Source organism: Penicillium bovifimosum (assembly GCF_028826915.1).
Source record: "Penicillium bovifimosum strain IBT 22155 chromosome Unknown utg000003l_segment0_segment0, whole genome shotgun sequence".
Taxonomy (NCBI): domain Eukaryota; kingdom Fungi; phylum Ascomycota; class Eurotiomycetes; order Eurotiales; family Aspergillaceae; genus Penicillium; species Penicillium bovifimosum.
Window position 1 is genome coordinate 2,656,886 of NW_026622712.1, and position 24,032 is coordinate 2,680,917.

General features: G+C 50.5%; 6 protein-coding genes across 6 annotated transcripts; 4 read left to right on the forward strand and 2 right to left on the reverse strand.

Moving 5' to 3' along the window:
* Positions 1-449: 449 nt before the first annotated feature.
* Positions 450-2,998, forward strand: N7515_004052 (uncharacterized protein; the record flags this gene model as incomplete). The annotated part of the gene is made up of 6 exons (XM_056664796.1): positions 450-459; positions 780-1,042; positions 1,099-1,308; positions 1,374-1,909; positions 1,965-2,189; positions 2,239-2,998. The coding sequence occupies 6 exons, from the start codon at positions 450-452 to the stop codon at positions 2,996-2,998; spliced, it is 2,004 nt and encodes a 667-aa protein (XP_056523853.1).
* A 1,345-nt stretch (positions 2,999-4,343) lies between these two features.
* N7515_004053 (uncharacterized protein) lies at positions 4,344-5,237 on the forward strand (the record flags this gene model as incomplete). The annotated part of the gene is made up of 3 exons (XM_056664797.1): positions 4,344-4,864; positions 4,918-5,043; positions 5,105-5,237. The coding sequence occupies 3 exons, from the start codon at positions 4,344-4,346 to the stop codon at positions 5,235-5,237; spliced, it is 780 nt and encodes a 259-aa protein (XP_056523854.1).
* A 391-nt stretch (positions 5,238-5,628) lies between these two features.
* Positions 5,629-6,270, reverse strand: N7515_004054 (uncharacterized protein; the record flags this gene model as incomplete). Its single annotated transcript, XM_056664798.1, is given in 2 exon segments — positions 5,629-5,844; positions 5,857-6,270. The coding sequence occupies 2 exon segments, from the start codon at positions 6,268-6,270 to the stop codon at positions 5,629-5,631; spliced, it is 630 nt and encodes a 209-aa protein (XP_056523855.1).
* A 4,022-nt stretch (positions 6,271-10,292) lies between these two features.
* On the forward strand, positions 10,293-12,472 carry N7515_004055 (hydrogen/calcium exchanger domain-containing protein; the record flags this gene model as incomplete). The annotated part of the gene is made up of 9 exons (XM_056664799.1): positions 10,293-10,836; positions 10,899-10,962; positions 11,025-11,072; positions 11,125-11,166; positions 11,223-11,470; positions 11,539-11,574; positions 11,636-12,180; positions 12,245-12,298; positions 12,359-12,472. Coding segments are annotated over 9 exons (1,695 nt in total), but the record flags the coding sequence as incomplete, so codon positions are not given.
* A 4,007-nt stretch (positions 12,473-16,479) lies between these two features.
* Positions 16,480-19,378, forward strand: N7515_004056 (putative C6 transcription factor; the record flags this gene model as incomplete). Its single annotated transcript, XM_056664800.1, has 2 exons — positions 16,480-19,172; positions 19,249-19,378. The coding sequence occupies 2 exons, from the start codon at positions 16,480-16,482 to the stop codon at positions 19,376-19,378; spliced, it is 2,823 nt and encodes a 940-aa protein (XP_056523857.1).
* A 1,152-nt stretch (positions 19,379-20,530) lies between these two features.
* On the reverse strand, positions 20,531-22,430 carry N7515_004057 (uncharacterized protein; the record flags this gene model as incomplete). The annotated part of the gene is made up of 8 exons (XM_056664801.1): positions 20,531-20,787; positions 20,858-20,887; positions 20,943-21,057; positions 21,125-21,212; positions 21,288-21,552; positions 21,603-21,957; positions 22,019-22,107; positions 22,172-22,430. 8 exons carry the CDS (start codon positions 22,428-22,430, stop codon positions 20,531-20,533), a joined length of 1,458 nt encoding a protein of 485 aa, XP_056523858.1.
* Between the last annotated feature and the right edge of the window lie 1,602 nt (positions 22,431-24,032).

Genomic DNA, 24,032 nt, shown 5'->3' on the forward strand with positions numbered 1-24,032 from the left:
GTCTGCTCTGCACCGCGCTGGAAGGGGACTTGCGACCGAGTCATGCTTTGATGGAGGCTTTCGTGCTTTTGGAGATTATCAGGCAGAATCCATTACTTCCATTTATTCCATCTTGCATCACCGTCCTAGTGTAGCAGGATCAGTACGGAGTACTCCGTACGCAGTACCTGTTTATCCCCTGATACAACCCCTGGACGTGATTGGCAGAGTGAAAAGCCACCTGGGATAGGTGGGGCGAATTTCCTGGCGTCGGCTGTAACTGGCCAAGATAGTGTGTGCTCACGTGGGACGTCACCGGTCCAAGTCAACAGTGCCAGATATGGCCCTGTGTTCCAAGGTTGCTACTGCTATGTATCACCTCATAGCCTGGCTTGGGTTGCACATGGATGCCTTGATGTTATGAATGACGTTATCGCCACTGATGCCCCTCAAGCGTCACCGATAAAAACATGGGGCAAAGTAAGATTTGTTTCATTTGTTTGTTGTTACCGTTAGATTATCTCTGCAAGATTTTGCTGTTTGTCTACAAGCTCACACTACTGCCTGGGTGACGATCACGAGGCTTGTAGATTTAGTGCGAGTTTTGCACTTGAGCCGCATATCACACTCTCTTGTTCAACAATGACGTGCTGACTACAAAGTGGCATTCAGAATGTCGACTAACAACAGTCCCGTTGAAAGCGTCGAAAGCCTTTCGGATGCCATTACCCTGGCGACTGATCAGAAACTGCCAGACAGCCACATTCACAGCAACAACAACAATAATAACAACAATATAGCGCCCACCTTGCAAGATCAAGCCTATGCACTGCTCGAAGGTCCGGCAGAAGTCGTTAAGAAGAACCTCACTGCCGACAGCCACGAGCTAGCGCATAAGACACCGGAGGTCCGAGGCGCCATTCAGACGAATAGCCCTACCAGCGGCAATGCCGAGCTCGTGAGAGATATTGGTTGGCATAAGGCTAACGTTGAGATACCGGACCCGTTGATTGGCGGTTATACCAATGGAGAGCTTTTCTCGATCATCAGACGCTTTAACAAGGTAAGGCGTTCTCCGTCCAACCAAGCTAGTTGCTACGCTAATGTTCTACTGATAAGGATGTCTTCGACGTGAAAGCTGTGCCTGCTGAAATTGCAAGTGGTCTCGACCTCAATGATGCGTGGGCTCAAGATCGCATCACGGACAAGGTGACTCTGAATCTACAACGAGTTTATTTGTCTGTTGTGCTTGGTATCGCAAGTTTTGCAAAGCATGTCTCGCGACTTCGTTCCTGGAAGGAAACTCGCCGTACAACGGCGTTCTGCACGGTACGTTGGCCACTGATCCATCTTCGAGTCATGAAGTCCAAAGAAATAGTACACTGACATCAAAGAAGATATACTTCATTGCATGGATATTTGACATGTTAGTGCCACTTGCTATTGGAACGTTGATTGCGACGGTATCTTCTAGGCGAGCTCGTACCACCCTCTTTCCTCCGGCACCGCGTGCTCTGGTGAACATGAGAACAGGCGGGATTCAGAAGCCCCAAGCTGGTCAACTAGGTACCAATGAGACACTCACTGGCGCCCCTGAAAAACAGCCGGGTGAAGCCGTCGAGGAGGAGGCAGCAAATTTTGTCGCTAACGTCCGCCACAACATTCAAAGGGCTCTCGGTATGCATGACAGTCCCCAAGGGGAAGGGGAGCCGCTGGAAGGCAAGGTTCCCAAACCTATCAGGTCAGCGCTCAAGACCGTCCATGAGGCAGGTTCTGCACCTGGGCATGTCACTGAGAATATGGACCAAACTCAACGGCCAATGGAGGAGATCATATGGTCTGGAGTTAACCCAGAAATTATTGCCAAGGTCCTTGAGACTTTGCCACATGTGATAGGGGAAATAGCTGATAATTGGGAGAGGTTTGCGAAGTAGGTCGCATTTGGTTCTGTCTCAGTTAGGCCGTTGACTGACGCAACTTTACAGCGCAATTTCACCAAAACCGCCATTTTCGCGGTTCTCGTTTCTCAGAATTGATGCCGTCCTTGCTCCCATCTTGCTTGTTTCTCTTTTTGTTGACTATTACATGGTTTACAAGGGAACTGGGTTTGCTATTGGATTCGTCATCTTTGGCGATCCAATCCTGAGACCTGCGATTGCATGGTTCAAGCGACACGTGCCTAATTACAAGGAGCTTGTACAGCCTAAGAAGTCAGTCACTTATTCCTACTATTCCTGGTCTTTTGCTGATCACAAACAGTAACTTTCTTCGCGGCGTTCCTACCAACACCCAGAAAGCAATCACCCTTCTCCGCATCGGCGAGGCGTATAATACGCCTCTTCCCCCTGTACCCACATCCAATCCTAGTGATACGGATCATCAGAACATTATTAACGCTGAAGATATCCCTCTCGGTGCCACTCACACGGATATCCTTGATGCGGCGACGCCTGGTGCTCATGCAAATTCCGATGGCGACGAAGAAGACACCGATAAACCAAAGCACAAACATCTCTCGAGGGTCGTCCGGTTCTTCAAGGGCAATGCCAGATCTGTGGTTGAGACAAAGCTCGCAATTGATCACGTCCGGGCCGCAGCCGGATCGGAGACTGCGAAGGGCCATTTAGGCGTGATGGTTAAGACAGAACACCTCATTTACACCGGGCCCAGCCAATATAGTTGTCGGTTCCAGGGGAAACATGGATGGTTGGTCATCAGAAAGTCTGCCGGCCCGAGCCTCTTATTCACTCACGATGACCCAAGACAGAGGAGCGTCAAGGATATCGAGCCGGTGTTTGAGATTTCCGTGAAGGATATGAAGCGAGTGAAGAGGGCAATGGCCTTTGTGAGTTCGACAGTTGAGTCAGTGGCGGCGGCCTCGTCGGACAAGCAGTTGCTAGCAAGTCTGGAGATAGATGACGAGAAAGGGAAAACGTGGAGGTTCACAGCGATCCCGGAGCGAGACGCATTGTTCAATCGCTTGGTTTCAATTGGTGATCAGAAATGGAAGAACATGTGAGACATTTGCTGGCCTGATACCTAATTGCCAAATTCATAGTGTGTTTGCCAAGTTGCGAGCTTCTCTGTGGGATTTGGGGGTGTATAACCTATCTTGGCCCCCGTGCTATCCATGTACTGAATTACTTTCCCCGCATATGGTGTATTACTGATGGAATCATGGAATATGACTTCTTGGCGGGCAAAGTACCTTGCATTAGCATGAGGATTAGGCGTCCACTTGGCTTCCCTTTAGACTTCACGTTTCACACTTCTTTCGGCCAGTATCATGGCTCATTTTGTCGTTGGTTTTTTGGCTTTTAAGGTTGGCTTGCCTTTACGCTGGCAAATTGACCAGTGCACAGGATCGAAGTCCAGTATGGCAGCTATTCGTCTTCCAAATATTGGGTGAGCCGTTGGTCAGTCTTGGCATATCAATTCAGTAGTTCTAATAAATACCTCTGATCAGCCATCTTGTGCCAGTGCAATACCTATTTGGGTATTTCCATGCGCTCCAGGGCTGTGAGCCCAGTAAGGTTTTGATTTGGCCCCATTTCAGACAGGGTCCCGAGTGCACGGGTCGCTACCCCACAGCCACACCCGCAGCCCCACATAGCTAACCCGATTAAGACGAGGCTGACACGGCACGATCGTGATGATCTCTAAAAGTTCACTCTGCATAGTTCATCGGAAAGTACCCAATCTCTATTTACTGATTGACAGACATATCTTTGTCAACCTGGTATTATTAGGTATAGTCTTATAGATGCACCGACTACTGCCTTCTCAATTTCCTTTCGGCATTCTCTACAGCCATGCATGGGACCTGCTCTCATCCGGCTCTGAGCTGTTGATGTCCCTATAAGTTGTTTTTGTCGCTTAGTTCGGCACCATCACTCGGAGCTTTACGCGCCTCGAAATCATCAGAAGAAGTCTTAGGTAGACCCGCAATGTATGGAGTCCTATGTAGATCAAGTGCTACACAGTACACGCTTTGAGTCTTGGCAGGGGCCACCTTGAAGTGCCCTACGTCATAAACAGCAGCCAAGAAATCCGCATATGAAGTTCATGATATTCCAAAAATAGTTATCCCATCAGAAGCACGAACGTCAACACCTTTTGGATGTTCATTGAACTTATTCATTGTCGATCAGTGTCAATTCACACTCGACAAGAAGGGGCTGAGCGAGAAAACGGCCCCGAATGAACCGAAAGATACTTCGAATATAATCGTGATCGCTTGGCATGAACGATATAAGTATGGCCGTCCAGACGAGCTCAAGTTTCTCATACAGTTCAATCCAATTTTATCTACTCAATCCATCCTACCAAGGTAGGAAACCAATATCCCCACCCCTATCATCAACATGGTCCCATCCAACACATTGCTGGCCCTATGTGCCATGCTCCCAATGTTTGCCAATGCCATGCCGGCCGCTGTCCGTGAGACTCTAGAGAGTCACAATGTCACCCTCACCACCCGCGACATTGCGGAACATCTAGCCCGCCGCGACGGCGACTGCCCAGATGCCTCAGGCAAAACCTCATCCCAAGTAAATAGAGACAATGATGGCTGGGGCTCGTACGTCGATTCCTGCGGAAACAACGGCTCCTCAGGAAAGGGCGAATGCTGGACCGATGTCTACGTGACCAAAGCCCAGACCCAGTGGAAACCATGGCAGGAGAACTCTGCCAACCTGGACTGCGCCAACTCGCCGACTTGCTCCATTACCCACCTCGAGTCCCTGCAAGAATGCAGAACATGGGAGAGTACCACAGGATTTAGCGCTGGTATCACGGATGGTGTTATCTCCCTTGGCGTGGAAGCCACCGAGTCAGAGGGTGGTTCTGAGTGCACCACCAGCGGTGATAATTATCTTTGTCAATGGTGAGGATGAAAATCACCCGAAGAAAAAATATTCTCACTGACTTTCTAATTAGGGAGGACAAGAAGTGTCATAAGGTCGTTGCATCTTACCAAGTCATTCAGGTTGTTGGCTATGTCCGCCGCACATGCAAGTCGCCTAACCGTGATGATCAGACTGAACGTCCTGACGGATTCTATACGTATGTTTCTTGCCATCCTATTGAGGCTCATAGTACCCAAAGCTAATTTTAAATCATCCAGTCGTGGCTGGCAAGGCTGGCATGTTGATCTCCCTACTGGAAAGTGGGAGTACAGCTGCAAGTACGAGTGTGACACTGATGCCAGTCAGAAGACTGACGAGCTGCCTGAGTTTGGGCCCTGGAAGAAGTTCTAGATATGTTTAGTTGGTAAAGGTTCCGGAAGTCAACTGATCTTTGAGCTGGGGGTCTCGGGGCGAGGAGCTTAGTTGATATCTAGGAATTTGTGCTTTGCGGAGGATGTGGAGTAGCAATATCAAGAGAGCATTATATCTGTTTTACTGGTTTTCAGCTAGAAATTAAATTGGATTTGCACCTGAGCTACTTATAGGTATAGTCTGGTTCAGGCATAGGACTAACGTATCGACCACTGACGGTCGAGCTACCGCCGCTATAGGTCGTGAAGGGAATAGAAGAGAAGGGAGAATGGTCGATGTTTGTGTATTCATCGAAGTAAACCATTTTAGATACCACGGTTATAGTCTCAAAACTGAGACATAGGTAAGCTCGTCAGCCGTGCAATCGAAACTAGAAAGGCATGCCACCAGTAATCAGGGACTCGACAAACTTATCGAACTGAGCCCGATTCATGGTCGCATTATCCCCATCGTACAAGGCAATCAGACGATGCGCAAGGATACAATTGCTAGGAACCTCCTCCTGGAGCCGATAAATCCTCACCTTTGCAGCCGAGCAATAACACAAGCCGGTCTTGAACGCACTGCAAATGACGACCTGCTCACGCTAAGCACAGACATAGCCTTCCAGGGTGTCAAACTGGCAACGGTGCATTCTCCAGAGTACGAACAGATGACCAGTTCGGTGGAGGTCGTGATTGGAGGTCATTGAAATGATACCTGTACACGAGGCGTCCGCATAGATAAGAATCTGCGCATATCTCTTCAACGATAGGAGGAGCTCGGGCTCAATACTACAGATAGTATTCAGGAGCCATTGGGGCACGATAACGGACCACTGGCCCCATTTGTCAACGTCGGGATGATCGGCACCTGGTCCCTTGAGTTGCTGGGAAATGAGTTGCACCAGACCGAAGTGCTGAAGGGTTGTCTCGATATTGCGTTGCCAGTTGAAGAGATCCCCAAGGTCGCTGACTTGAGGTAGAGTGATGTGTCGAAGGGAAGTTCGTGGCTTGAGTCCGCTCCAGGCCATGATGTAAGGCACGTTTGGAGAAACGGTTCGAAGGAAAGGAGGTGAGTAGGATAATGGCAAAGTTGGACGAAAGGCGGGAAAGGAAACGAGAAAGTATGAAGACCAAATAGTATCCATTGACCGCCATCGTGACAGCCGGGATGAGAAGACAACACACTTGTGAAGGATCGCGTTAGCTAGGTGTTTGAAGTGCTTTCTTCTTCTTATGCTCGCTGTACCACAGCTGAGTAAAAGGTACCAAGCAAGCCCAAATCAACAAGATCTTGCATACAACAACGCATGTATAGTTCACTTCATCGATACTGCATCGTTATACTGGATAGTGCCTGGTCTAGCATCAAAGCACGGGAACTGGCTGCCAGCAGGCCTCTCGTATAAAAACAAGAAATAGGCACTTGCAGACCCTAACCATTCCCCAGGTACAATGTTCACAGCAGATCTACCCATCTGGGCCAACCGCAGTTCGTGTTTCTGATGTGGTACAGCCAGCATAAGAAGAAGAGAACAGTCACGCTGTGATTGCCAGGGGCAAGAGCGATGACGCCACGTATGCAGGTATTATTTCAACGACCTCCAATTGTGACCTCCAGCAAACCGGTTATCTGCTCGTACTCCGGAGAATGCCCCGTTGCCAGTTTGACACCCTGGAAGCCTATGTCCGTGCTTGGCGTGAGCAGGTCGTCATTTGCAGTGCGTTCAAGACCGGCTTGTGTTATTGCTCGGCTGCAAAGGTGAGGATTTATCAGCTCCAGGAGGAGGTCCCCAACAACTCTATCCTTGCGCATTGTCCGATTGAATTCGCAGCGAAACGAAGTTGGAGTGAGTGATGAACTGATGATGTGGGCGAAGGAGACGACGAGTCGATCGACAAAACGCCTAATTGAGATACTGACAAAGAAGACCCTGGAATACTGGTTAGGCTTGCGCAAAGCGACGGCATGGATTCCGATGCAGCTCAGAACTGGGCGAGTTGGCCTAGGGGTTTACTTACATCGTATCAACCGACGTGAAATAGCGCGGTGTGATTGCGATCTTGACAACCAAACAATAACACGCGTCCTGGTAAAGTGTCCCGTGCACCTGGACGAGCGAGGCTGGATGAGATGCGCTCTCTCCGACAAAGGAAACACTCTCCATCGAGACGAACTCCTGACACGGCCGGAGGCCCGCACGATTGTGGCCGAATTCATGGTCAAGACCGGTCTTTTGGGCCAGTTTCAGACAGTCGGTCCAATGGCACTAGGCGAGGAAGAAGAAGAAGAAGAAGAAAAATGATGGCGTCTATTAGGAGTGCAATGCCAGATTCATTGTACTTCCAAGCGAACACACGAGCGGTAGCCGACAAGACTGGGCGGCTGGAGCAAAGGGGATATGGGGATGTTCGTCTGTCTGGATTCAAATTCGAGTTTGGTAATGTGGCGCAGTGGAGACAGGAGGATATGTTCAGGTTGGAGGAACGGTCGCCGGAGGAAGAGGAGGAGCATCAGGCTTCGAAGTTGAGGCTTTCTTAGGTATGTGCTGTTTGATGGGAATATTGGGAATATTGTTGACGGGACTGGGCTTGCGATGGCGACGAATGATCTGATTAGTTTGTTTGGGGGGAGTGTACAAATACCTTGGATGTTGGGGTGCGGCGACGACAGAGACTTTGTCGAAGACCCTTGGGATTCTGAAGAAGATGAGAGGGTTAAGGGGATTTTGATCAATATCTACGGGGTCAGTATATTGCCTACATGCCCACGGGTCATTTGTGTGTAGCTAAGCCTCTGAGCTGACTTTTGGATCGTGCGATGCGATATGGTTGCTGAGGCGATTATTGGCATCACACGGGGTCTTTTTCGCGAGGTATAGGCTGCAGATTGTTCTACCTTGTCTACGAACGAGACTCGCGGAGGCTGCATGGCCTTAGCGGAGAGTCAATTTGTCTACAAACGCTCATAAGTTTTGCACGACTCCCAACGGAGAATGGATTCATATCATCAGTTGTCATTCTGGACTGGCTAGGTCGTTATATACGTAAACATCTAACAGACAACGCAACCGCCTCATACCCATACGCCTCAGCTGGAGAGCAAAGAACCCAAGACTTTATCCGTACCGCATCCAAACTCACCCTTGATGTTTCGCTCCTAGGTTTAGAATCTTTCAGGCACAAGAACACGGATATGAAATTGACCATGAACATATGTTGTAGGGACTCGAAGTCAGCCTCTATGTGGCTTAGGCAATCGCAAGGCAGCAATGATTTGAGCCGCAGTGGGTCATCCACGGGCTAGAATGCGACAGGGCTGCATCCTTCCATCGTCATTCGTCTTCCACAACTCTGTGAAGAAGACTCTGCTCTCATTTTTGGCGCTCTTGGTGTTTCATTCCATCCTACTTGACCGGGCTGTTATATAGCCCGAGCGCGCCAATCACCACAAAAGGGCCCGTGAACTGACTTGCGCAACGACAACCAACTACGTTGGCCAGGCAGATGCGCGTTTATGATTTCCGGACGCACGTCTTCTCTCGAGATGATGACCATTCACTTTTGCAGGGGCCAAAGAGCCTAAGCCACCGACGTGGACGGATACCTGCCCGAAGCCCGCCTCATCATGGCCTCATCACAAGAGCCTGTCTATAACGGTGTCAATATAGACACTGCTGTGTCTAATCACGGGTCTCCGGTCTAATAGTGCCTCCTTGGAGGCATGAGGCCACGGGTCTCTCGTCCTTCGAGGCGCCTAACGTTACCTGGTCTCAGCCAGCGACGACCAGCCACGACACCAGCACGTGACCGTTTTGCAATGCGTCTTACTCTTGACTCAAAGACTTGGCGGAAAGAGAATAAAAGGGGTTGACCACGCGCTAAGCTTGTGAAGGCCCGCTTCTCGAGCTTTGATTGATCAAAAACATGCCAAGAGCGGGTCACCCTAGAATGGTTCTGGACACTCTTCCCCCATTCATATCGTGGCCATTGTCCCGCCATGGCTTTACTGCTACGTCAACATCTGCAGCAATGCCCAATAAATCCAATACGATCTTCATGCAGTGTTACTGTACAATTTGGGGTCTTGCTGAGGGTGTTCCCAAGACAAGTCTATGCCAAGCAACGCACAATTCAAGCAAACCAAGCACAAAGCAAGAAAGCTTCGCCTCGGAAACTTTCGGTCGGTTCCAAGGTTGAGCGCCTTTAGTGTTTCGTGTTTCCAACGACGTCAGGGCATCGACGAAGTATGCAGTATGGCGCAAACTGCCAACTTGACTGGGCGTGAAACAAATATATTGCATCCTGGTCCTTGCTAACTTCCCACTCACAACAGAATCAACATAACTATCTGTCTCGGATCTCAGTGCCCTTCCCATTCTTCACGCCAAGCTCTTAATCCACAATCCGCACTACCGCGATCGCCCCGACCACCTAGTTCCATTATTGTGGCTGAGTACTCGTCGCGAAGTTCACTCTTCTAAGGAAATTCAGGAAATTAACCATCCAAATTCTATCCCTTCAGTCCATTGTCGCTCTTTTGTTCTTCTCCTCGTCCTCCACGCGTGGGAATTGTCGCTCGTTTGATACTTGTTGGTTTCCATCTACCCCTTGCTTAGGCGCGAATTTCTCTCTCACCGTCCCCCTGCTGTGCGCGTGTCATTATTCGAGTCCCCTTAAAACATCGCGGGTCCATCCTTCATCCTCTGTGGCTGTAACTGAGGCTCATCCCCGTTCAACGCTCAAACTTCATACACTATACGCTTCGACTCTTCACTTTCCCGTGGTGCCTTATTTTTGGAGTCTCACTAGCGGGTATGTCTTTCTTCTCATAGCCCCTTCTCATATGCTATCTGCCTAAGCCCAAGCCACACCACGCGTGGCTCAAACCAATTGGATGGAATTGAGCATCGCAGCCTTTCTTACTCCTAACCGCTGTTGCTTTGTTATACCGTTGGCTTTTCCGTTTTGTTTAAATATCACTTGAAAGACCATGCACCTAACTCCATCTCCACAGCACTTAATATTGTTTCATCACCAACATGCGTAAGTCCGACCTCATCACTCATTCCATCATCTGGTCACTGTACTGAGACCACGAACAGATAGAATCCGCAGATATGCCCACCAGTCAGCACGGTCTGACAAGAAAGCCTCAAAAAGACTCAACCGATCGGACTCAATTCGACTCGAGAGTGGACTAGCTACTCGAAGTCTAGGTGACCTCAGTCTATCAGAAGACCAGCACCGCCAACGGGACATGGCCAGCGGAGTCGATAGCCCCGAGCACGCGAGCACTTTCCCGCTAGATGGTGCTGGCGGCGATCTTGGGACACCCAGGACGCCGTTTGAACCGTCCATGGCTAGCCAGGACCCTATCAATGTTTCCACGCCGCGCGGGGCTGATAGCGAGACTGTTGGCTCGCAAACGCGTCAGCGGAAGGGTGGGATCTTGGGCAAGTTCAGACATCGCGACGATAACGAGGAGTGGGATAAGAAGTCACATTCGGAACCGAAATTTACTTTTGCGTCGCAGCTAAGGGCCACTCTGCTGAACTCGTGGATCAATGTCCTTTTGATCGCTGCGCCTGTTGGAAGTATGTTATTCTCTCTTCTCGATTTGATATCATGGACATGTGCTGACTTTAATCACGTACAGTTGCGCTGTGGGCCGCTAAGGTGAATCCGATTGTAGTGTTTGTGGTCAACTTCATTGCTATCATGTAAGCGTCTTGCAATGAGGTGCTGGTCTTGTTGAACTCGATGGCTAATTACAAATGAACAGTCCCCTCGCCGCTATGCTCAGTTTCGCAACGGAAGAGATTGCCCTTCGGTATGATTTAATGTATCTTGATCCTTTGGATGAATTCTCACTTTTCTTCCAGCACGGGTGAAACGATCGGTGGTCTGCTGAATGCTTCTTTTGGGTATGTATTACATTACCTTCTATCTCCCCCGACAACGCCTGTTCTAACTCCTCTAGTAACGCCGTCGAGCTGATCGTCGCAATCATCGCCCTGGTTCAACGCAAAACTCTCATCGTGCAGACTTCGCTTATCGGGAGTATCTTATCCAACCTGCTCCTGGTCCTAGGCATGTGCTTCTTCTTGGGCGGTATCGATCGCGTGGAGCAGCACTTCAACGTAACCGTTGCCCAGACAGCTGCGAGTATGCTGGCATTGGCAGTCAGCAGTTTGATCATTCCTACTGCGTACCACCGGTGGTCTAATCGTCAGTCCCAACCTCATCCCTGACCATCCCTTTGAACCCAAGAGACTGACCCAAGCCTCGCCCTCTAGTTGAAAAGACAGATGGAACCGCCGCTCTCTCTCGTGGTATGTTACTTCTCAAGTCCTTCCTACCTCTACTCGTTCTTTTTCTAACCCCGCACGACAGGCACCAGCGTCCTCCTCCTAATCGTCTACGGCTGCTATCTCTTCTTCCAGCTGAAGTCGCACGCCGACATGTACAACCGACCCAGCCAGAAAGTCGAACGGCGCCGTGTAAAGGTTACCGAAGGCGACGCCAGCCGCGGCATCGCACAGATCGGTAAAATGACCGCTACGCCGCTCGTCGGTTCAAATCCAGAGCACATGCAGATGGAAGATTCCGAGGATGAGGGCGAGGAGCCGCAGTTGTCTGTCCCAACTGCTATCCTTACGCTGATCATCTCGACCGCCTTTGTTGCTGCCTGCGCTGAGTTCATGGTTGAATCCATCGATGCTTTGACTGCTACCGGTAACATTGGCGAGACGTTCGTCGGGTTGATCCTGCTGCCGATTGTTGGTAATGCGGCCGAGCACGCTACCGCTGTGACGGTCGCTATCAAGGATAAGATGGATCTTTCGATTGGTGTTGCTGTCGGATCGAGTATGCAGATTGCGCTGCTTGTGCTGCCGTTGATTATTGTGCTTGGGTGGATCATTGGTGTTGAAGATATGGTATGTGCAAGCCTTGACGTGCATTATTCAAGGGATTGGGGCTGATACTGACTGACTGCGATAGACTCTCAACTTCGATGGCTTCCAAGTGATTGTTCTCTTCATGTCTGTGCTTTTGGTAAGCGGAGTTGCTCATGAGAATGGTCTATATTATGTGCCTATACTGATTGATGTCTAGGTGAACTATCTCATCGGTGATGGCAAATCTCACTGGCTCGAGGGAGTACTGTTGATGATGATGTATCTGATTGTCGCCATTGCGGCTTGGTACGTGGACACTACAGTTGATTGAAAACATTGAAGTTATGACGACTAACCGCAGTGACATAGGTTCTTCATTTAATCCTCTCTCATTATGATCAACGAGTTGGGTCCTCGTCGACGATACCCATCCACCTTCCTAACCTACAACCCCCGATCCTGGGGCGTTTCATTGCCCACTAACTTCCATTCTCTGTATCATGTTTCTCTGCTGCTACTTCTCGGATTATACATCGTATCATGATCGCTCATAATATACCCATTTTGACGGTGCTTTCCATGTCTATAACTTTTTCCCTGGCCTCTCTCTCATACCTTCCTAAAATGTGGATGGATAGCATCAAGATCTGAGCAATCCTCTATCCAAAACCAGCAAGAATAGCCGGCACAATTTTCCAATGCCGTTCCCCAGATCCCTGTACCCAGATCAGCCTAAAGATGAAAAATGCTGACTAATCCGGTATCTGCACTTCCCCGGCGGAAATGCCAGCCCTCTCCCGGGATGTAAATCCCCGATCCTAGAGTGAGCACACGCAGCCCTGTCCAGGTTAAACGCGGACTAGCAGATTCCTAATTATGCTAATGTAGAAGGACACTATGGTAACATTCCAGGGCCCGGTAATATTAACCCGGGATTGCCCCGGGAAGGGCTAAAGGAATTGACGTCCAGATCCGGACTCGGCAGACTCGGTATCCCCCCGGTGTTTTCGCCGAGCCGATGTGGGGAGGGTGTTCCTGGGTTGGTGCGATTTTTTTTTTCAATTTTCAAGTGGACAATACCCGTTTTTCGTGGGGGTTTCTGTCTGAACTTGAGGGTTGGATTGGATTGTTAATGGATTATACAGCTTGTGCATCGTAGGTAGTGGGCAGGAGCAGAGCTTATTTGATTGAATTATCTGTGTCAGTATGAAGCCGAGTGCCACGTGAATCTAAATCAAATGGGGTCGGCACCAACTCCGTGCCCTGAATGGTGAGGCGAAATAATCCAAGGGGGAAAAAAGGAACGGCCAATTCCGACGGTCGGCTTTCAACGGTGATTATGCCATTGCCAGCTGCTACTTGAGTCCATCGAGGCTTGTCTGATAATTCGTGTTTATGGATTCCACCGTATTAGCATAACCGAATAGCGGGAATCCGAAGCGCGGCACGGGATGTCTGATCAGAATATTATACGGAGATACAGAAGTTGGGGGGTGGGAATGTCTAACAAAGAATGGGCAAAGAAGGACGTTTTTTTTATTAATCGTGCCGGCTGGGAGGGGAATCCTGTCTAAATGTGGATAGAGAGCCAACTTCGCTAAGGAATTGGGACATATGGAAGGGATCCTCGGTGGAAAACCAAGGAGTATCTGCTGAAATACTCCGGTGGCGGATGTTTCCCGATGTTCATGGGAAACTCAGCTACTTGAATTTCCTCTTTCATGCTTACCCGTCTTTTCGCCATACGCAGTACTGAAAGTCAAGAACCCGGAGATTTAGAGGAGGTAGAGACGTAGAACATGTGGTAAGTACTAAGTAGTAGCCAACGGGCACATGACCATTGGTGCCCTGAGCCTAGGTACAATACGGAGTAGTACTACATACCAATAACCCTCAACGTCACCGACGAAAACTCCCAAAGCAAACCCACTCTGATTTACCTAACAGATAATAATGCGGGGTTATCCGGGGTGTCGACCTCGGAGGTTGCGGGCCAATCGCTACATCGGACAGAGCCGAGATGTGACCATGGGGACAAAACTCGGTGTATGGCTTTTCCCGAAATTGTGACATCTGGGCTTGAAAGCATGTGTATAACCTCGGAATGCAGGACACCGTAAGGGAGTGAAACCAATATGATCGCCAATGCAGTCGGCCTAGGGTCGTTTGCACCGTACAACCGTGCGGACCAATCTAGGATCTGGGAGCTGGAGGATAGAAGCGGATAATATGGTCGAGTCAGTCCAATTTGCCATCCCCGTGAAAGAAGCGTATTCTTCCGGGACGACCTCTCTCATTCCCACCCTCTGCCGAGCGGACTGAGCGAACTGAGCGAACTGAACCCCCGATTGTTCTAACCTCTTGGGTGGCAACATTGGAATTAACAGCATACATAATAGGAAAAAATCTCAACCCCAATGTCAGTGTCGGAGCGTCACACGGAGACCCGTCAAATATGGTGGGGAGTCATCGTCACGGCAGAGACCAATCATTGTAAGGTCCAGGGTAAGCGACCTGTCCATGTAACTTGACTCCCGTGAGGATCTGGGATCTCGCTTCTTTGCGGGGAGCTCCGACCGGGGGTACCGTGGTCAGGTAGACTCTCGATTGGATGCGCCTCACTTGGCGGCCCCCCCTCCCCGGGTCTGATCCTCCCAATAGGTTGGGCGGATGGCTGGTACATCCATGTTCTGGGGGAAAGCATTAGTCTACCCGAGGAATCCAAATGGCCCGAAATACCCCTCTTGGAGAGAGCCCATGTGGAAAGCACCCTTATGGTCCGACTGCTGGTGGAGTCCTTTCGGGTTTCCGTTCTATCTCGCTACCCCGTGAATGGTACGACTCTCCATGGATGTTTTCTCGCTGTACTCTCCGAGAACGCCCACGTCTGGGCACTCCCTTCCAGGATGTCTGATTTATTTCTCCATTCTCCCGCTTACCCATTCTGGTATTCCCGAGGCGGGAAGAGACGATGTAATGAATCTCCCAGACAGGTGCCGATCGGACATCAGCTGCCAACATGGGGTAGACCTTGATCTTGCCTAGGTACTAACTATGTCTGGGGTAGTTAGGCCAGGGTACATTTACCTAGGTCCTTATCCATGTCCCTTCCAGACCAAGACAGCCATGGAACCAGGATTGAGATGGTGTTCCCCAAATTCCACCGATTCCCCCAGATTTGACTGTTGGACTATCTTTCACGGCCCCGGGTCGCAGGCAAAAAATGCCGGAAAGTGGCCGGAGGACGGTCGGCCGGCGAGTGGATGGAGATTGTCATTACAGCCAGTTTGAGTGATCTTGAATCTGAATCTGGGCCAGTGGAAAAGACAATGACCTACCTGACAGCCCAGATTTATTGCATCTGTTCCACCTAGTTTTATTCTTTTCGGACCGTGAGCTGAACCCGAGTCGGGTAGAGATGCGAGATGACGATCATGGGACCAGAAGAATGGGGTGGATAGGGTTGATTCCCTATTTAGTCCGCTCAGGCCCCAGGTCGGTTAACTGTCATTTCCCGACCCGAGGGGTATTTACCGTAAATATTCATAAAATATTGGGGAAAGTAGGAGGTACAATTTGTTTGAGGAGAACAAGAGTAGTCTAGCTATTATCTTGTACATTTTATACATTTTATACTAGTAATAATCCAATTTCCTCATGCAAAATACGGAGTAGGGTAAAATACCTATCCCAACTACGTAGCTCGGCAGCCGGGAAACTGGGGGGACTCCACCTCCAGGAAGAAGCGCGTCCTTGCATACTTTGGGCCCTCCGCAATTCTTCCAGCGGCTCTGAGTTTCGGCCCCATTTTCTCTAATTTTGAAAATTTACCTTTTTTATTTCGTAAATTCCCATAAAATCCGTAACGTGAAATGACTGGTTATTTTCACATTTTCCCATTTTTCCCGGTCGAGGCATCTCCCCCGTTCCCTCCCGACTTGTGTTTCTCCCGGTCCGGTGCCCCGACCCTTTGAGTTTCCCCCACACTCCGCCAATTCCGCGTTCATTCTTCTTCTTCCTTGAACCTTTCCTTTCTTGACGTACTTCGTGGACAGAGCGGCTGCCAGGTTAGAAACAACTATCGCACTCCTTTGTCGATATATATTCGGTAAGCCTGAACCTCTTGCCGTTCGGCGTATGCAATGCTGACGATACGGAAGCCGAGGGAAGTTCGCAGTACCTCTAGTGCTTCGCCTAATCCCCCGAGGTTCTGCCCCCCGCAAACAGGAAGAGGAAGGGAAACCGACAGCTCATCCTATCCCGACGGTAAATGGGAGAATCGCGATTGAAACAAATCGATTCGCCGCAAGTCCAGACCTCGGGTCTGCCCAATACATCATGCGGTCCAGCATCGCTTGCGCTCGATGCCGGCGCAGTAAAATCAAATGTGTCAATGCCGGAATTGACACCACCTGTCGCGCGTGCGAGTCATCCGGCCGTGAATGTGTCTACCCAACCCCAGCAATCGGAGTGAGCGGCGCCAAACGAGATCTGGCAGCTCTGGCAGAAGGCGAGGATCGGAATGGCGACTGGGACGGACCGAAACGACATCGATCGCGTAAAGTGTCGGGGATCCCCGGCTCAGCGGCTGGCTCGAAGCTTGGCGTGGATGTGTTGGATTCCTCGATACTCACGACGAAAGTTTGGGAGGCCGTCTTTGACCTCTTCCAATCGCATTTCGCGACCCTACTACCCTTCCTACATCCCGCGACATTCCTCGGCCAAATTCGACAGCTCTCGTCTCCCCCCGCACCACCCGCGACTCACGATGGACAGGATCCTCGAAACCATATCCACAAGACAGACCCGTCCTCTTCCTTGATACCCTTGGGCGTACTGGCGCTGACGGCTCGGTTCCACCCTCCGTTGGCTGCGGCCCACTCGCCAGCGTCTCCAAGTCACTCTTCGAATCCTCTCGCCGCGTCGGAGTATTATGCGGCAGCCCTCCGCAGCCGGCTGGCCGGTTTGGATGGCGCAAGTCTCGCGCAGCCGGATCTTGCGCGCGTACAGGCGCTGTTGATGCTGGCATTGCATGAATGGGGGATGTGCCGAGGAAAGAGCGCTTGGGTGTATGTCGGAATGGCAATCCGGCTCGCGCAGGCGATGGGCCTGCCATTTGAACTCGAAAATGAGCTTCCAGCACGGGATCCTTCGCGCTCATCCCCTGGTTTGAAGACAGAGGCCGATCATTTCGGCGTGCCCCGTCGTGTAGAGCCCCGTGAGCCAACTTCTGATGATGTAATTGCGCAAGAGACCAAGCGCCGGACATTCTGGGCTTGCTTCATTCTTGATCGATGCTTTAGCAGTGGAAAATACCGCCCCCGGATGATCCAGGTCAAGGAACTCGGTATCCAGCTCCCCAGCGACAACGCTTTCGCTTTCGGCGAGCGGGTACGAACGGCGCGACTCAGTGAGCCAACCGTTCGGCGCCCACAGAGCTTTGGCTCCCAAGGCATGCAAATCCCGGGCATTCGTCAAAGCATTGGCGGGTTTGGTGATGAAAAACCCACAACCTCGAACGGCGCAGATGGGATGTCTTGGTCGCCTGTCTCGCGTCGCAAGGACTCGAGTGAGGATGATATTGATCGATGGGAGGTTGGTGCGGAGGAGTCGGTGCTCAGCCGAGTCATCCGTATCATTCGTATTTGGGGGAGCATCGCTCAATGGTCTTGTGCCGGAGGACGACGCACCGAGCAATATCCCCCCTGGCATCCCGAATCTCGTTTTGCCTCGCTTCGCTTGCGGCTGAACGAGTTCCAGGATAGTCTTTCCCGCAACTTGCAATACTCCCTACGAAACACCGACACGCATATCATGTACAAGACCACGTTGGCTTCATATACTGTGATGCACGTTGTCTACTTCCTATCGGTGATTGTTCTGCACCGAGCCTACATTCCATTCCTGCCTCTCCGCTGCAATGAGCCTATCGGTCCCTTGGACGAGCCATTGTTCCCTACTGACAAGGCTAATGGCCCCCCGGAGGGTTTCTGGCGGGATAGTGCTCGTGAGCTCTTCAAGGCCGCGCGCCAGATGATCGACCTTGTGGTTACCTGTCAAGCCCGTGGTGCTCTCGTTGAGAACCCTTTGGTTGGATTTGCCATCTACAACGCCGCCTTCATCAGTATTTACGGAACGCATTTCTCACACATGGATCCGGATGGACTGTTGGGAACCAAGCCACCTCCTGCGAGCCATGATAGCCATCAGCTGGGTACCGCGCAGGCACGCAAAGCTCTAGATATTATGCGCGAGATGCGACCCCGTCTCAGAATGGCTGTGGGCTGGTTCCGCACCCTGAACCGTCTTCACAGCTATTTCACCAAAGTGAAGCGTGATTACCGTCGACTTTCACGGAATCGCTTGGATAGCATGTCAGATGCCTCTGACCATGCTTCTTCTAACGGTATTCGCTCTTTCCGCGAAGGCGCTGTCGGCGGTGGTCTGGAGGAATTCAAGGTGCTTGAGAAGCTATTCCTCGATTTCGGAAGTATCGAGGATCAATTGGCGGAGCCAGGAATGGACGAGGATAGCATCGCAGTACCAGGAGCGAGCGAGTCCATGTACGAGCGCACGAACCTTAGCGACGCCGGAAGCAATGCCGTCCGGAGCGAAACCGGTGATCCCGGTGACCAGATGCTCGACGGCGCCAGTGGTCGCCGTGAGTCGTGGGTGCCCGTCAACAGCTCAGGTCTGCCACTCCCCGGACACGAAGGCGATCGCCGTCCCAGCCTGCCACTTCCCAACAGCCGCCCAATGCCGTCAGGATCGCCTTACTCTCTACCATCTCTCCAGCAACATCATCCAGACGGTCCCATCTACACCACCTCATCACCCAGCGGACTCCCCTCCCTATCTGCAACCACGCAGTCCCCATCCCAGTACCTCACGGCAACAAGCAATCGCCTCAACCCGATCAACACCTGGCACCAGGCCCGCCCGCAGGCTCCTCATCCCCCTCCATACTCCCAATCCCTGCCTCCCATCAACGCGGCTACCTCCCACAATATCCCAGTCCTCCCCCCACCGGGGTCTGTCGCTCAACTGGCTCCCTCCCCCGCCTTTGACCTCAACCGACGGCCCAGACTCCACCCTGCTATCCACCAGCCTCAGCGGAGACGACGTGATTTCTTTCCTAGATGGATGCGAATGGACCCAGCTATCCATGCTCGCGCCTTCGGAGATCGGCATTCCTGCTGGCTGGCTGAGCACCGTCTGGTCTCAATTCGGCCGATAGAGTCAGCCCGAGTGTCGTTCACTCTGTCCGGTCTCTTCTTCGGTCATTTTCTACAAAACAGCGGCCACACCAACCGCCTCACTTCATTGTATTATTACTCCTCACGACTTACCCGTCTGTTACGTCTTACGTACTGTACGACCATTTCTGTTTCTGTTTCTGTTTCTTTTCTCTCTACGATTGCCGGCGGCTTGAAACGTGGAATTTGCAAAGGTCTTTCAATATCCGACCAGCGCCGAAACCTGCAATTCGAGCTCCATCAACCGATTTCCACTCCTGGTCCTGGTTCTGATTCTGGGCACAGCCCAGAAACGAACCGGATCACGAAGATTGATTATCACCTATACCCAGTGCGCGCGACCTTGTCTTTCTGTCTTTCTGTCTTTCTGTCTTCCTGTCTTCCTGACTTTATTTCATTCCTGTTTCTGTTACTTGCCACATGCTATTCGTGTGTGAAATTACGCAAGGCGTTCTTATGGTTCATGTTTCCTGCCACGGTGGGTGTGAAATCTGATGTGTTTTGTCTATCAGTCTTTTCTTTCTCTTTGTTGTTATTTGCTTGGGTTTGTCTTTCGAGCGTCTCTGGGATAGCACGGAGCCTGGCAGCGTGGCCAGGTTTCCTGGTTTGAATTTTTGTCTTGATTGTTTCTGGTATCACTTTGTGAGGTTGAGATGTGCATGGAAGGGTTCTGCATGCTTATGATAGCCTGAACATTGCAATTGATTCTCACTTGCGATCGGTTTGGTTCAATTTATTTGTCTTTATGGCTTTTTTTTCACTTTGTGCTCGTGTATCTGCGCGCTTTACCTAGGTTTCTTGTTATAGGAAGTAGGTGAGAGGTAACTGCCCAGTGATGCTGTACTCCTACCGTTCTTGAATCGTATATGTATTCCTGGATTGTGCACGTTTCAAGCTGTTCTCTCGCCACCTAGTGTAGATCTATATTCGCTGCTTCAAGCTGGAGCTTTTGGCGATGGTCGAAATCTTTACCGGTCTTATGGATCCCGGCACAACCGAGGTACATATATCGGCGTCTAGTGGATTGAATAGGTTATCCCATCGCCATCCAGCTGGAGCTCTGTCTTCCTCTTCCCTTCCACGGTCATATATACTCACCATTCCCCAACAGCCCTCCCATCATAATGATCCAACTACTTCTCAGAAGGATACACAACAATCCGATCCAAATCCGCGCCCCGAACACCAAACCCATTATCAAGACCCCCAATCGTAATCGTATTCTTCCTCCCCTTCTCCAGCGTCAGCTGCAACGGCGTAGACAGAATTATCCCCTTATGCGTATCCCGCTGGTACAGAGTCTGCATGCTCGCGGGATCGCCATTGACCACGACGCTGCTGATCCGACGTAGCTGCCATGCTCCGCCGATTCGGTCGGGGGTTCCGCCTGCTATTCGGGAATTAGAAACGGGGTACTTGCTAAGGAGTTGCAGTAAGGGGAGAAACAGGGAGGCACTTACGTTGGTCGCCGAAGCCCATGTCGTCGGTGTCTGGTATTGTTAAAATAAGAGGTAAGGAAGGTCTATTGTGGGATTTTCAGCTTACTTTGGTAGTAGAATGAAACCAATTGTGGTTTTCCGGTACCCTCGATGCCTGTGAAGGTTACTGTGCTTTCGTTGCCGGAGATGCCGGTGAGGATCATGCCGTCCGTGGCGAAGTTCTGTTGACCGGTTAGGAACATTAATCTGGTATCTGCGGTGGTAAAAAGCTGTAGGTTGTATACTCACAGCCTCCTGCTTGTATGCATCACCGTGTGTTAGTGCCTGTTTCGCGCCGTATGTCTTCCCCTTGATGGGTTTCCATTCTCCAGTTTTCCTAGACTTTGTCAATGTTTCGTTCAAATGTCCAAGGCAGTCGGTGCACTATGTGGACACAAATGGCAGCACCTACACATTCAGATCATAAACATCGTGCCATTCCAGTTCCAGGGTCTTCTTCGACTCATCGGTCTGGATAGGAAGCCAGATATACCGACTGTCCCAGACAGAATTCGAGTCCCACTGGTCTCCGATATACAGATATGTCGTCTTTTTCGATCCCTTGATTCTGAGCGTGAATCCAGACTGCGAGTTGAATGTCCTCGTGTTCAGTGGCGAAACAATAAACGGCTGGGACCACGGACCGCTGAGTGAGTCTGCTCGGAACGCGACCACATCTGTGATAATTAGCTTAAAATTTCTGACTAAAGTGATTAATCAATCTCACTATTTGGCCTGTATCCAGTCTTATGACTCATAAGAGCCCAGTAGCTCTTATCCGTCTGCATGATCGTCGGCGCCTCAAGGTCGTATTTCGGGAACCGGTAGATGGTCTCCTCCAGTCCTGTGAGATTCTTGTTCATACTTGTGATATACACGTCGCGTCCGTCTTTCGAATCACCGTTCGAGTAGAGCGCGTAAGAGCGGCCGTCTTTGTAGTCAGTGAATAGTCCGAAATCCTGAGACCAGTTTCCGAGAGGAGCGGTTGCGTCGACGAATTTATAAGGTCCGCCAATTGTGGAGGAGACCGCGTGGCCTTGCAGGAGGAGACCGTAGGTTGAATTATCGGCGTGCCACCACATCTGATTTGTTTCACTTTAGATCCGCTGTGGAGTTGAGGTGAGATGAAAACATAGCACCTACATGATAGTCATCTGTCTCGGAGCTGTAAGCTACCTTGGGTCGTTGGATCACGTTGTCCGGAGATATGTATGGGTGACCCCCCACTGGCGCTGTAGATATCCAGGGAATCAGATCTAGACTCTGCTGCTGACGCGGACAAGGAAAGATAGGTACCTAGGGCCAGTTCCCCCGGAGTCCAGGTGGCAAGGTCCTCCGAACTATAAACAGATACGCCGCCGCCTTCGGGCGAATCTTCTGTTTTGTGCTCGCCGAACCACCAGAACTTGCCGGTCTTCTCGTCAAATGTGATGCCGCCGCCGTGCGCGTTGACTACTGATCCATTCGTGTCTAGCCATCTTCCGCCTGGAACGATGTATCTGCTTGAAGCTGGAATTGCCAGGAGGGAGGCTAGGAGGGGGCTTAGAAGGCGCATCTTGGTGATTTGATCTGGGAAATTGTTCCAGGATGCGCAGATGTCTTTTTGTTCTCAGAGGAATATTGGACGCGCGATAGCGTCATTTGCGTTTCGGGCTTCATTGCACCGACATTGCGGGGTACATGTAGTTAGATGTTCATTAGGTTTCTTCATTCTTCATCTTGGCGTACTTGGCATAAACGGTGGAGTTTAGGCTCAATTGAGTGCATTTTGCTTTGGTTGGTGATTGCGCATATATACAGGATAATGTCTGACAAGTCTTGGCTTTCCCTTTCCGTTCTAGTGCTCACCCCAAGCCGCTTTTTGCTCACTGAGTAAAACTGAGCACACCCCTGAGTATTATATAAGCATTGTTTTCGCTCACTGAGCATCACCTGACCCTTATGTAAGCCAGATGATCCGTCACTGAGCAATCCGATCCCACTCACTGAGCGTGATCTGAGCGCTCTGATTTGCTCACTGAGCACCCCGATCCCACTCACTGAGCGTGACCTGACCGCTCTGTCTTGCTCACTGAGCGCGACCTGAGCGAAGCGGAAGAACTAAGTCAGCAGCTCTCCTCAATAAAATGCACCGCGCTAGCCTCATCCAATGCACTTTTTGCCGCTTGCTCCTAGGAATACGACTTCAACTATAGCGACCTGAACATTTGCAAAACCATTCTAGACGTATAGGCCATGTCTACTGGATGGTCTAGCCTCTCATAATGGCATTCGCGACCCCTCATTTGCCCGACATATTCTAACTACTACAAATAAAACACCTCAGAAGCCTGGCAGGTATTCCTAGGAGCTTCCAGAACCTTTGTGCCGCCACAATGTGATTGGTGAGACAGGATAGATCCTAGGAGCTCGAGTGCTGGTACCCATTCGCGAGAACTGGTGCCGCTAATGCTGAGAGTCAAAGTATATAAAGAAACACCGATCCCTCCTCATGGAAGCCCTCATAAAATCTGCTCATAAATTTAGCAACTTCAGTGATCCAGGTCTGTCTCTTTTCAACCCCTCAGCCAGAGTAAAAGCCTAACTATTATGCAGATAGTCTGATGCCGCAAAGAAAACCGACAACCTGATCGATATCCAATATTTCACAGCCGATGAGAGTTGCAATGCCGTTTCCTGCGTATGCCCGAGCTCTGAGTTCGTTATATATGGTTGAGAGCCAAACGGGGAGATGTACGTGATGCACATTCTTCTCAATCTTGCTAGACATCGACATAGACCAATGGCAGCGAGACAACTGAACCTTTCACAGAATTGGCCTAAACTGATACTTATTTAGATGAAATTCATACGTCACAATACTACTACTTCGGAAACTGGGAAGGTCCCAAGTAGAGTACTACATCTTCCGGCAGTAGGACTTAAAAGCTTTCAGTCGAGTCATGATATTTGAGAGAACTAATCTATCGGAGCCGAGACGCGCATCCAGCAAAGCCAACATCAACTGTATAGCTTTCTACACTCAATGCTTATGCGTACAATATGATCCTCAATTTCTTCAAGACAATCCGCTCCATTGGGTCTCCGCTTTCGCTGCCATGAAGCGCACTTGATAATGACCGAACAAAAGTGACACAGAAATTCTGTGGAAATTTCA